Raw genomic sequence first — 13,678 nt, forward strand, 5'->3', positions numbered from 1 at the left:
AGAGAAGCCCCCGCTCACCGCAACTAGAGGAAGCTCACGTGCAGCAACGAAGACCCAATGCAGCCAAAAATAAATAAATAAATAGTTTTAAAAATAAATAAAGAGAGACAAATAAGTAAATGATTATAACATGTGAGTGCCATAAGGTTATGGGTCAGGGGGAGGGGGACAGGGGATCAAGGAAGTTTTCACAAATTACATGAAAAAGATTTGCCCATGAGAAAGAATGGGAAAGATTATTATAGATGGCAATGACTGTGGCTGAAAGCACAGAGACAATCTATGTATGCAGTATATCCAAGGAAGACTATATTGTGTACCAAAAAAGTAAGTAGTGGATATACTTGGTTGTAGAGTAAGGGTTACTTTTCTCTTCTTTATTCTTCTATTTTTTGAAATTCAACAATGGAGTATGTGTTAATTTAGTGATCAGGAAAATTTTTAAAATAACGACTTCAATTGTGTAGGTTAGTTTAGAAAGAACAAACAAAAGGCCTATTTCCCTTTAAGAAATCAGTTTGTATTAAAAAAGGCCAAGTTTTAAAAAGGAGATGTTATCAAGCTCCAAACTTTGGCTAGGACCCTGGGGAAGACAACATTCCCTCAGTGCTTCTGTGAGAATCTTAGTCTGGGTGTATTCAATACTGCAAGCCTTCTTGTCCATATATGGTCATTAGTCAGAAATTCTCAGGTGGCAGATACTGACAGGTCCAATGCTGGAGTCAGACACCAAGGTTAGAATCCCAGCTCTACCACTAACTAGCTCAATGAGCTTTGCAACTACTTAACCACTTGAATCCGTTTTCTCACCTGTAACATGGAAAACTGCCTACCTTCGGGGATTTTTGTGTACATCAACTAATATACTCTAAGAAAAGCGCGTAGAAAATGACAGATATAGGACATATTTGTGTATCTAATTGAGAGGTACATATTTGTTTGCTCTATTGGTTTAGGAAGGCTTTAAGATCCCATTTGCCATTTGTTTGCTCCGGTTCAGCTAAAAGCTTTAAGCACATAAAATGTCTTTGTCAGTTGTAATGTCAACTCTCTGAAACTTAAATGTATGCGAGTTTTTAACAAGTTCCAAATGCAGTACTGCTTCTAAAATTAAGCTATCCCTAGAATGATCCTTCCGCAGAATCCCGAAATAACTAAGTGGCTCTACCCCTAGATTCTGGCAACTGACACAAAACTAGGTGGACGTTTCCCTTTTTTTTTTTTTTTTCTGTCTTCTTAGTCCAGCTGACTCCCCTATCCACTCCCAGGGAGAATCGGAGATGTTCGTGCAGATAAAGGTTCAGCTCTAAGGTAATGGCCTCTTACCCTGGCTTTCTTAAAGCTGGAATATAGTCAGCAGAACAATGTAGCAGTTCTCATGTGTTCTCAAACGACCTATACAGCTTGCAGAATCCTGCTTGGCCACTGGGCCAACCGGCAGCGACGGCACAACTTCCACACACCTCTGCTTCATCCAACCTTGTACCCTTGGTATCCATCCCAACAGCCCCGCCCCGGAAAATGACCAATCAGAGAGCGGGAAGTGAGCCGGATGGGGCGGGCCTATCTTGGCGCTGTCCACGAATCACCAACCTCAGACAGCGGTGGCGGAAGCGGAAGCCCTGGTTTGGCCTTGGTTCCGCCTTGGGGGACTGGCCCGTGGGAACCAGTGAAGAAATCCTGGGGCTGGTGGGTTTAAGTTTTCATCTCTTATCTATCAGCGGAATCGGCCGAATAGACACCTGCGAGCGCGGGAGGGAGGGAACTTAACCGCCCAAGAAAAGAGCGAGCGGGCAGGCAGCCGCGGGGCAGAACCGAACTGATTGCAGGGTCTCTACAGGCCGGTCCGGCTCGGCGCCGCTCCCCTCGAGGCCATGCTGCAGGCGGAGCTCCGGGCGATTGCTAGGTGAGAGCAGCGGCTCTGCCAGGGATTCTACCGCGGAAGAACTGGGTAGATGCAAGCTGGCGAAGAAAGAATGCTGCCCGCACTGCTCCCCGGTAGTACCCTGAGCCGCCGCGTTTGTGGCAGCAGCAGCAGTAGCAGCAACAGAAAGCACAGCGTGGGCCGAGGAGGCGGTTCCAGCTGGTGAAGTCGCCCCACGGCTGTTTTTCCGTAGTATGCGAGTCGACAGAACAGCCAAACAACAGGGCTCCCCATTACCATCTCCTTCGAGCTATTTTCCCTTGCTACTCGGAGCTGATTTATGCGGAAACATGCCTTGTACTTGTACCTGGAGGAACTGGAGACAGTGGATTCGACCTTTAGCGGTGGTCATTTATCTGGTGTCCATAGTGGTTGCGGTTCCCCTATGCGTGTGGGAATTACAGAAACTGGAGGTAAGAGGGTCCCGCACCATCCGCCTCTACCCTTTCTTCTACCGTCCTGCCCAGCTAAGGTAGACTGTTTTTATCCCGGATGCTCCAGACTTGATATCCTGAAAACCATGTCCTGTAATGAACCCGTGACATAACCTGTCTGGTTTCTGGTTGTTAACGGTTTTTCAAACCATTGCTACTCGTGAAGGTAGGACCGAGAAAATAAAATATATTTAGATAGCTGCTTCGGAGAGCACTGTTTTGCAGACATTCATCAATATCCTGAAAGTAAGGTAACTTTACTTCTGAAATCTGATCTGTTTAAATATTAAGACTTAACTAGATCTAAAGACCAGGTGTTGAATTTTATTAGCATTTAACTCGCTTCCTGAATTAAAGGATTCGAGTTGGTTTAACTTCGTTTTTACTTTAGAAATTAACTCTTAACAAAGGTTTTGAAAAAAGTCCCTTGTATATTTTTTGATGTCATATTCTCATTATGACATCAGTAAAGTACTATAAGCTGAAAGACCCCAAGGTAAATATTTAACTAAGTACTTTATAAAAATTGTAATGAACTTTTAAGTTTGAAGTTCATAAAATCCAGGGAAGTGTTTTTACTTAGAAACAACTATTTCACAAGAGTTATGACAAGACCATGGCTATTTTAGGCCTTTTGTGTGGAAACAATCTTTATGTAATGAAATGAAATGCATTTAATATATGTTTGTTTTCTGTATGTTCACTCAGTTTTTTTTTGTTGACTTTTCTAAACTAGCATAGTCCATATAGTTATTCTTAATATTACTATAATATTACACTACATTAAGTATTTCTAGTTCGTTAGATATTTAGGTTACTTCCATAATTGATCTACCAGAATTCATATATAGACATCTTAATACAAATAGGGATTTCTTACTTTGGAGTATTTCTTACTTTGAAATATAGGAACTATTTTAAAGATTAATACTATGTATAATAACCTAATTTAAGACTTCTCTTAGTTGTTGGTGTCAATGACAAAAAATTAAGAAAGAGATGGAAAATTTTATTCAAGCCAAACTGAGGATTATAGCCCGGGAGACAGTCTCTCAGAGAGCTCTGAGGACTGTTTTGAAGAGATAAAGGGGGAAGCCAGTATATACGTGATTTTGGCAAAGGGGGTATGTGCAGTCAAGCGCACATCTCTGTAGAAGGTCACAGGTCACAAGGAACAGACATCTAAGTTAATGGTTTTAGTGCTTTTCTAAGTATGGGAAGATGCAAGAATTCAGGTTCATAAAAAGTTTCTCCTGAAAATATCTATGTGAAGACAAGTTTTCCCAGAGCACAGAGTGCCTCATCCTGATCTTGCCCCAACACACACCCCAAATTCCTTTCAGGGTGTATTATTCCTTTCAGGGTGTATAGCCTCAGTGGCTAGTGATTTGATTCTTGTAGAACTAGATGGTGGGCAGCAGTCTTTATTTTACAATCCCTTCCTTTTCAGTCTTAATTTCAGCCAGAATTTGGGAGGCATTTCGACCAGTTTGTCCCATGTGGCTAGGAATGCTAATTCCCAGGTCAGGTGAGGATTTTGTTGATAGGCCACTCAATGTGCTATTACTGGACAAGGCTCTGTTAACAATAACCAAAAGCCTCTGGGCCACCTATCTTACTAGTCTGTTACTGTCCAGGAATCGGTTCCCTCTTCCCATATAGAAGTTACACGATTACGGTTATGGATCTTATAGAACTGTATATTTGGTCAGTTGTTTCAAGTGGCCTAATCATCATTAATTTTATCTGAGTCTCAGTCACACATTTGGTAATGCAAGAAACAATAATCTTGTAAGACAGGCAGAATACAAGTAATTTAGCTAGTAACATTAATAACGTCATAAGTAAGTATAAAGCTACGAACTTCGTTAGGTGTGGCCCAGTATCTCCCCAGGTCGTCTGACCAGTCTGTTCTGCACCAGTCACTGTCTTTGAGGGGAATGATATATTGGCATTGCACATAAAGCTCACCAGGGATGTCTGCACTGACAAGGCTAGTGGTGGGTCACCGTGACACCTTTCAGAGTTGAAAAAGGAATGTTATCTTCTAAGGAATTATGTGGCTGGTACCAGAAGGAGAAAAAGTGATCACTATGGTTGAGCAGGTATTTCTGCCATTGAAGAGGTCTGGTTAATGCATAATGCAGATGCGTGATGCATCTAGAGGGGAGGGAGGAGGCCAAAGGGCAGAGAAAAAGTTCATTGTGTAAATATATCTTGTCTTGCCTTAAAATGTAAATTTTTATTTCATCACTGATGTCAACTGTACTTTTTCACTATGGGCTTTTAAGGACAGTTTTAATCTGCAATCTCGACTGCTAACATCCTGAGCCAAATTCTCACCGTGTATTCCCTGGACTATTCTGAACATACCAGCCAGAGTATCCAGTTAAAACATAAGTCACATTATGTGTGTCCTCTGAAAGTTTTCCAGTCACTCCTAGTCCTGGATTAAAAGCCAGTATTCCTGACTATGGCATTGGAGCCCAACATGATCTGACACCACCCCCACCTCAACTCCCTCTGACTCTCTCTCCTCAGTTCCTGGGTCTCCTCCACACTTGCTTTGCTCAAATGCAGGGCGGGCTCCCTCCTTAGGGCCTTTGCATGTCATAATATGCCTTTCTCCAGATGGTATTCTCATTCCTTTGTGTCCTTCAGGTTTTTACTTCAGTGTCACCCAGCTACCCAGTTTAAAAATCGCAAGCTTCACTTCCTCAACTCTTCATATCCTCTTCCCTTCTTTATATTTTTTAGGATTCACCACCATCTAACAGGATACATTTTTTATCTTGTTTTCTCCTTCTTCCCAAATATCAGATACTTATTAAATGATTATTTGAGTCCCAGTGATAAATCAGGCTGGTATTCTGTATGGTTAGAGAGAGAAACATGGCACCTACTTGCATGGAACTTGGTGGTGGAGACAAACACAACCAGCAAAAACAAATCAATAAAATAAAATTATGTAAAATGCTTTGAGGAAACTAAAAAAGATCTAAAAAGTGAACAAGCAGGGCAACATTATTACACATCTTCAAAAGACAACTCTACCAGCCTATGGAAAATTAAGTGGAAGTGGAAGAAGTTAGAAAGTTCTTTAAGGTAGTTCAGAGGTAGTGGGTGCCTGGGCTATGATGACTTATGGCCCAAGTCAAAATAGCAGAAACAGAGATGGAAAAGTGAATTTTAAGTATCATTGGAATTGAAGAAACAGGGCTTGACACTGGATTGGATTGGGGAAGAGAGGCAGTGAGAGAAAGGGGGAAATCAAGAACCACTCTGGGTTTTATGTCTTGAACGACAGGGTAAATGGTGATGCCAGTTACCAAGATGGAAACTCGATAGATAAGGACAGGTTTGAAAGCATTTGAGTTCTGTTTGGGACACTTAGTTCAGGGTATATGAGAGACATTCCATTCACATGGGCACGTCAAATATGCTGTTGGAAATGCAAGTCTAGAGTTCAGAAATGTTTGAGCTGCAGATATAAATATGAGTTGTCAGAACAGAGATGGTGTTGAAAGCCATAAAAATGGATGAGATTATAAAGGGGAAGAAGAAGAAAAAAAGCAGAGGATGTGGCACCAACATCTATAGGTCACAGGGAAGAATAGGAACTTTAAAAAGCAGCAGCAGCCAGTGGGGAAGTAGGATGCCAGGAGAGGGCTGTCGTGGAAGCCAGAACAGAAGGACAAAGTAGTGAACAGTCTGCTGCTGAGCCATCCATTGGAGGGTCATTTGTGATCCTCGTCATGGTTTCTATGGAGGTATCAGGGCCGAAACTAAAGGGAATTGTTTGAAGAATAAATGTGGAGTGAAGAAGTGGTGTCAGAATATGAAGACAGGGACTTCCCTGGTGGCACAGTGGTTAAGAACCCACCTGCCAATGCAGGGGTCACGGGTTCCAGCCCTGGTCCGGGAAGATCCCACATGCCGCAGAGCAACTAGGCCCGTGCACCACAGCTACTGAACCCATGTGCCACAACTCCTGAAGCCCACGCACCTAGAGCCCGTGCTCCACAAGAGAAGCCACCGCAATGAGAAGCCCGCGCACTGCAACAAAGAGTAGCCCCCGCTCACCACAACTAGAGAAAGCCTGCGCGCAGCAACGGAGACCCAATGCAGCCAAAAATTAATTAATTAATTTTTAAAATATGAAGACAAGTTTTTGTTCATTTTGTTTGCTTTGAGTATTTTTTGACTCAGGAGAATGAGTGGCACAGTAGATAGAGAGGAGTGTGGGTTAAGGGAGGGTCCCCCCCAATCCCACCCAACCATTGTGTTTTGTTAGTTAAGGTGTTAGGGACACTAACCACAGCATGCCCTAAGATAAGGTATAATTTTCTTTAATCTTCTTAAAAGTCCTGAAGCATAGGAATTATCCCCATTTTACAGATGTGAAAACTGAGACGGGTAAGTGGCTAAAGTGACACTATGCTAAGTACTTAATATACAATCATTCTCATTATTCACTGGATGAGTTTATGTCTCTAAAATGCATAACACTGTGCCCAGCACATAATAGGTGCTCAGTAAGCCTGAATTATCACTATGGTTTTTAAAATATCATCACTATTGTTGCAGTGGGGCAACAGTTCTGTTCTCATGGCATAGCTTTTTCGGATAGCATTTTCACTGGGATTAGCTTCACAGCTGAACACCTAAAGCAAAGTTATAATGCATCTGATCGAGCACTAGAAAAAGTAATTGACATGTTTAGGGACAGTTTCGTATGAAAAATACTTGTCTTTTAAACATCAGAATCACAGTGCTCACCCTGTGAGAAGTCAGTGGGAACTAAGGTTGTAGAAAACTGGAGGTTTAGCTAGCCCATCCCATGCCCATGGGGCATATACTCATGACTGGAGTGGCCAGGTGACCATCTGCACTACTTAAACCATCTCTCTCATTCTCTTACAAGGAAAAATCTCTGGAAAATTATTGTTCAGACGTTCTTTTCAGAATCTTCACCTCTGTGTATTTGCTTTTGACTTGCTGCTTTGATTAATGTCCAGCATTCAGCAAGACTTTTATTTGCTTTTCAAGTTTTCCATACAGTTGATTGGAATTCATTGTTGTAAAAATACGTTTGTTCTCTAGACTTTTGTTTTCTACTTCTTTAATCTTTGACCCTTTATGAAAAAAAATCTTGTTTAAAACAGCAAAAACTACAAGTTGTGGACTTAAGTTCCTTTTCCATTAACTGTTCAAACTCCTCAAGTACTAAAAATAAATGCCCACCTTTTTTGCTTTAAAAAGTTAGCATTTGCATTTTTTTTTTTTTTTTAATTAAAAGGATTCACATTCTTCAAGGCAGGAGTACAAGTTAGCATAAAATTCATTCCTGAGGGCCCCTCAAATAGAACAGAGTTTCAGCTAAATTTGTTTTTACCAGAAAGCAAGTGGATTACTTCAACTCTATGTTAGGATGAGGTAATTCAAAGTATATTTTTAGAAATTGAGATTTTAGAGGTTAAAATGTTGATCAGATATTGACCTAAGAAAGAAATTAGGGACTTCCCTGGTGACACAGTGGTTAGGAATCTGCCTGCCAATGCAGGAGACACGGGTTCGAGCCCTGGTCCGGGAAGATCCCATATGCTGCAGAGCAACTAAGCCCGTGTGTCACAACTACTGAGCCTGCGCTCTAGAGCCGTGAGCCACAACTACCGAGCCAGCACACCACATCTGAAGCCCGCGTGCCTGGAGCCCGTGCTCCACACCAAGAGAAGCCACTGCAATGAGAAGCCCGCGCACCACAACGAAGAGTAGCCCTCACTCTCCGCAACTAGAGAAAGCCTGCATGCAGCAACGAAGACCCAACTCAGCCAAAAAAAAAAAAAAGAAATTAGATCTTTTGAAAATGTAATGTCCTGAGTTGATAATGTTGTATGTAAGAGGGGCAGCCTATATTAGCACGGGTCCCTTGGACAGGAGTTGTGGCAGTGCTTAGCAAATGGGAGGGTCAAAAGACATGATGCATGTAAAGAACTCAGCAAAGTTATCAGGCAAATAGTCAGCAATCATAAGTGTTTTACTAACATGTTGTGTAAAATTTGCAGAAAACATTGATTTGCAGATTTTTATCCAGACATAAAAGCAGAGTAATAAACCAGAAGATTTTTAGATTCGACTTGCAGAAAATTTAAAAACTTTGGTACATGCTCAATCACAATAATCAAATATAAAAGGCAGATAACAAGTTAGGGGGAAATGACATGATGTTATTAATATTCTTAATGAATACAGCGCTGTTACAAAAGGCCACGTGAGGAAAAATCCACCCCCTCCTTCCACAAAAGCATAAATGGGCTGTTTATTGAAGAAGTAAAAATAGCCACTAGTCATTTGGAAAATATTGAGCCTCGATGATAATCAAATAAATAAAAAGTTGTAAATACAAATATTTTATTTAGCTCTTTAGTTTTAATATCAGAGAACTTATACTAACATATTCTTTGCTGATTAAGGTTGGAATACACACCAAGGCTTGGTTTATTGCTGGAATCTTTTTGCTGTTGACTATACCTATCTCGCTTTGGGTGATATTGCAGCATTTAGTGCATTATACACAACCTGAACTACAGAAACCAATAATAAGGTAAATCTCTATATGTTTTGATTCTACTAGTGTTGTGTTGGCTTATCTCATAAATATGATGTAAACTGTTTTAAATTTATGTTTTGCTTTCCAAATAGGATTCTTTGGATGGTACCCATATACAGTTTAGATAGTGTAAGTATGCTTCATTTTATCTCATTAACTAAGAACTTGTTTGATGATGCTAACTGTAATTAAGGTAATAAAAGTAATATTATTTGGCAATAAGGAGTTAGGTTAATAAGTGAAAAGGTTCACTTGTTTCTAATATTAATAGAGAAGATAAAGTATAATCATAGAAAAGGCAGATGTTTTAAAATTTCAGATTAGTAGCTCTTAGTCCTTTAAAGAATGCAATACTTAAATTACATTATCATCCTTTTTATTTATTATAATATTTATTGTGCCAAAACAGAAATCTTCCCCAGTGGATTCTAATACATGCAGTTGTTACAGATAACTGCTTTAATTTGATTAAATATAAAGAAAATATCTTTAACATAATTTTCTGTGATCATGTCAAGAAGTTTCAGATTATATTTAAGAACTCAAGTACATAATTTAACTTCTCTCTTCACATTCATTATTTATCCCCAACACAAATGATTTTGTTTACCGATATCCAAGATGTTTATTGCTTTTAAAAATTCATTTCACAGATTGGTAGCCCTCGTAATGATAAAATTTAGAAAGTTTGATCTAATTATGTGAGTACCATGGATTGGAGTGGTAATTCATTTTATCGTAGTTGCAACTGTTTTTAACATCTGTGCTTCTTCATAGTGGATAGCATTGAAATATCCCAGCATTGCAATATATGTGGATACCTGCAGAGAATGTTATGAAGCTTATGTCATTTACAACTTTATGGGATTCCTTACCAATTACCTAACTAACCGGTATCCAAATCTGGTATTAATCCTTGAAGCCAAAGATCAGCAGAAACATTTCCCTCCTTTGTGTTGCTGTCCACCATGGACTATGGGAGAGTAAGTATGTGTGGTTTTAATTCTTTTGTGTTTGGTTTTATTTGAGCGGGTTTAACTATCATTTCCCTGCAAAGTAGTCTGTTAAGTACTATATGCAGGATGAAAAGTATAAGACAGAGTCCGTACCCTCATGTAGTTCATAGTCAAGTGTGAAGACTATGAAAACACATTTTTATAACCCACACATATAAGGTAGCTTCTTTTACATTATTCACCCTAAATAGAAAATTTTAAATGTTGTGAGGAAAAAACCTTAGAAATCATTTAATCAACATCCTTTTACAGTTGGGAACCAGGGTCTGCAGAGATTAACTTACTCAAGTCACATGGTGAATTAATGGCAAAGTCAGGTCTAAAACTCAAGGAGAGGGTAGTCTAGGTGGGGAAACAGCATTTGATATGAAATTAGAACAACAAATAGCAATGTTTATTCTAGTAATATGTAAGTTGGCCTTATTATACATTCATGTAGGACAGTAAAGGAAAATAAAGCCTAAAAGGCTAAGTTGAAACTAAGATTGCATTTACTCTATGAATTTATTTTTCGGCAGGAAACATTTGAAGCCAGCATTTTAGAAAGATTAATTTTACAATACTATACAGGATGTGTTAGGGGCAGACGAGTCCAGAAGGGGAAATAAATTAGGAGGTTATTATAGTAGTTCATTTGTGAGATAAGCTGAAGAGGAGTGTGAAATTGGAATACAAAGGGAGACAAGAGAATGCAACTGGAGAATCAACAGGATTTGATCACTGATAGAAGGTGGAAGTTGCAAGCCAGTGTAACTGGAATGACTTGGATGAATCAGTATAGATATATGGCCTAGGGTTAGCTCCATTGCCTTCCATGCAGTACAGAACCATTTCTACAACATCAGCACTAAATGGAGCACCTAGTATGGGCTAGTATATAGATATAATACATATAACAGATGTGGAACTTAATGGAACTTACAGCTTGGTTAGGAATTAAATGAAGACACAAATATATAGTTACTTATTTCAGGAAATGCTATGAAAGAAAAAGAACAGGAGTCTATGAAAGAGGGTAGTAAGGAAAAAGTAACGTAGGTTGGGGATCAGGGGAGAGAGATTGTGCTCAACTCCAAATAGGGATTTATAGCCAAAGAGATTGGGGTGGTCCCTGGATGGAAAATTACTAAAGAGACATCAAGGGTAGGGGGATTCTCTCTAAACTGGCCTGATAAGAATCTTACTAAAGGCAGGCCAAGTAAACATCAAGGGTGAGGGGAGAGGAGCTTGATCACATTTCCAGGGTAATCAGAAACTGGGGGTGGGGGTGGGGTGTGCTGGTGATGGGTGTCTTAGCAGGATTTTTTGCTCAGACTGACTTCACAGGCCAAGGACAGGGCCTAAGGATGATGCCTAGTTGAAAAGAAGGCTCAGAGGAGCCCTGTCTAAAGTTTGATCAAGGAGAGAGATTGTCAAGTGAGAAGCCATTATAGGATGTTAAGCAGAGGTCTGGTATCCAAGATTACTTGTGCTCTTTGTAGACTGAACTGGACGTGGGCATAGATGCAAGAGATTGCAGGGGTCCAGTCAATATGATGATGATGATGGTGGTGGTGGTGGCAGCGGCAGCTTGGCTTCAAGCAGGACTCTTCTATTAATACAGAACCTGAGATGAGGCTCTAGCTGCCTCTTCAGGCTGGTTCATCACAGCAGGTGGTCAACCCCAGAGCTTTTTCAAATGATGCTATAGGTCAGAATTTCCCTTTTCTGTGCTTGTGCAATTGATTTATTCCTAACTACACAAGCAATTACATTTATTCTTGTTAAGACTCTGTGTTGGTTTCATTTTTTTTCCCTGAGACGCTTAGGTTCTGACAGCTGCTACTTGAATAATATCAGCAGTGCATCCATAACTGTAACCCAGGTTTTCTTTCCTTTGAAGACATTAAGCATTTACCAAATCCATGCCGTTTGGGGGTATGGTTTTAGTAATATAAAACTTCTCATTCTCTTGTATATAAGTACATTTTAGGTTACCAGTCTCCTTCTGTTAGATAACTGGTGTTATATATATGATCATGACTCAGAATATTGCTATTGAGGATAATTCAGTATAATGCTTTGGTTTTAAGATGCAAATGCTAAGGCAAGTTTCTAGTCCTTAGATGTTAAAATTAAGTCTGCTTTTTGTACTCTGATTTCTGTGACATAAGCAGTGAGCACAATGAGTTTTCTTTTAATGAATTTTAGATTTTATGTATGTTAGTTTGTGAGAGGAGGGGAACATTTTACCTAGTGATTTAATACTGTTATGAAACAAATGTTTTCATGAAACAGTACTAACTCTTACTATGTATTCCCTTCCTCCCTCTTGTTTCTAAAATTTGGGTCACAGCCTACTGAATTACATTTGACACAATTTGAAAAAAATTTGCCCTAGGGTATGTAACTTGGAGTAGATATGCTAGGTCTTTAGGTTTTGTGCAACTTTGTGATAAATTGATTGCTGAAGTGGCAGTACCAAATTACTCTCCCATTAACAGTAGAAAAGATTTCTAATTGAACCACAGCCTCACCTATATTTAGAATTTCCAGGACTTCTTTATGTTTGCCTGTCAAGAGGGTGTAAAGGATTTCCCTGATTAGTAGTGAGGTTGAGCAACTTTTCATATGTTTATTAGCCATTTGTGTTTCCTTTCTGAGGAATGATTGTTTCTGTTTCTCATTTTTTAATGGGTTGTCTGTACAGGATCTTGATATGTTTAGATACTAATTATTTAATGCATGTTAAAAATATCTTTTTCTAGTTTTTGGCCTGCTTTGGCACTTTTACTATATCTTTTGATAAATGAAAGTTGTGAATTTTTATATTGTTGAATTTATCATTCTTATTTTATAGTAAGTACTTTGCGTCTTGTTCAAAAAATTCTTCCTGACCCCAGGATTATAAAAACATTCTCCTATGCTTTTCTTCTAAATATTTCATATTTTTTCCATTAAAGCTTATAACAGGGACTTACTTCCCTGATGGTCCAGTGGCTAAGACTCCGTGCTTCCACTGCAGGGGGTGTGGGTTCGATCTCTGGTTGCGGAACTAAGATCGCACGTGCCATGCAACACGGCCAAAAAAAAAAAAAAAAGACTTATAAACACATACTGTTTTTTTGCATATGCTATGTGAGGTAGGAATGCAGTTTCATTTTATTCCATTGGCTTCCTGACCTAGCACCATTCTGTCTCCTACCTCACTGGTCTATGTAGCCATCTCTGCTGTATATAAAGGTTCCATATATATGGGTCTATTTGTGATCTTCGTTTTTTCTGTTTTATTGGTTAACTTCTCTATCCCCGGACCAATTCCATACATTAACTACTATAGTTTATTAATAAGCCTTAAAATGGAAGGGCAGGTGCCCCACCCCTATTATCTTGGCTATTCTTGTGTCGATGCTCTTACATATAAATTTTAGAATCAGCTCGTCAGGTTGTTTGAAAAGCCCTATTGGGGTTTTTTGATTGGAAGTGAGTTCAATCTTCAGTTTATTGACATTTTTATGGTTTTGAGTCTTCTTATCTATGAATCTTGTCTACTCTCTACTTATTTAGCTCTGCATTTATCTTTTAATTAAGTATAGTTTTCTCATAAAAGTCTTGTTAATCTTTTGTTGACCTTATAAACATGTTATATTTTATTGCTATTATAAATGGCATCTTTTTAAAAGATTAGTTTAATTGCTGCCAGTGTGTAGAAAGG

General features: G+C 39.3%; 1 protein-coding gene across 1 annotated transcript in view; it reads left to right on the forward strand.

Annotated features, from left to right (window-relative positions):
* Nucleotides 1–2,002: 2,002 nt before the first annotated feature.
* TMEM184C (transmembrane protein 184C) overlaps nucleotides 2,003–13,678 on the forward strand; it is a 29,620-nt gene continuing 17,944 nt past the window's right edge. The window contains exons 1-4 of the mRNA XM_007472006.1: nucleotides 2,003–2,337; nucleotides 8,832–8,962; nucleotides 9,061–9,097; nucleotides 9,746–9,951. Coding sequence (XP_007472068.1) covers nucleotides 2,119–2,337; nucleotides 8,832–8,962; nucleotides 9,061–9,097; nucleotides 9,746–9,951 — 593 coding nt within the window. The 5' untranslated portion in view covers nucleotides 2,003–2,118. The remainder of the gene's footprint in view (nucleotides 2,338–8,831; nucleotides 8,963–9,060; nucleotides 9,098–9,745; nucleotides 9,952–13,678) is intronic.

The sequence above is a fragment of the Lipotes vexillifer genome, unplaced genomic scaffold (assembly GCF_000442215.2).
Source record: "Lipotes vexillifer unplaced genomic scaffold, Lipotes_vexillifer_v1.1 scaffold269, whole genome shotgun sequence".
Taxonomy (NCBI): Eukaryota; Metazoa; Chordata; class Mammalia; order Artiodactyla; family Lipotidae; genus Lipotes; species Lipotes vexillifer.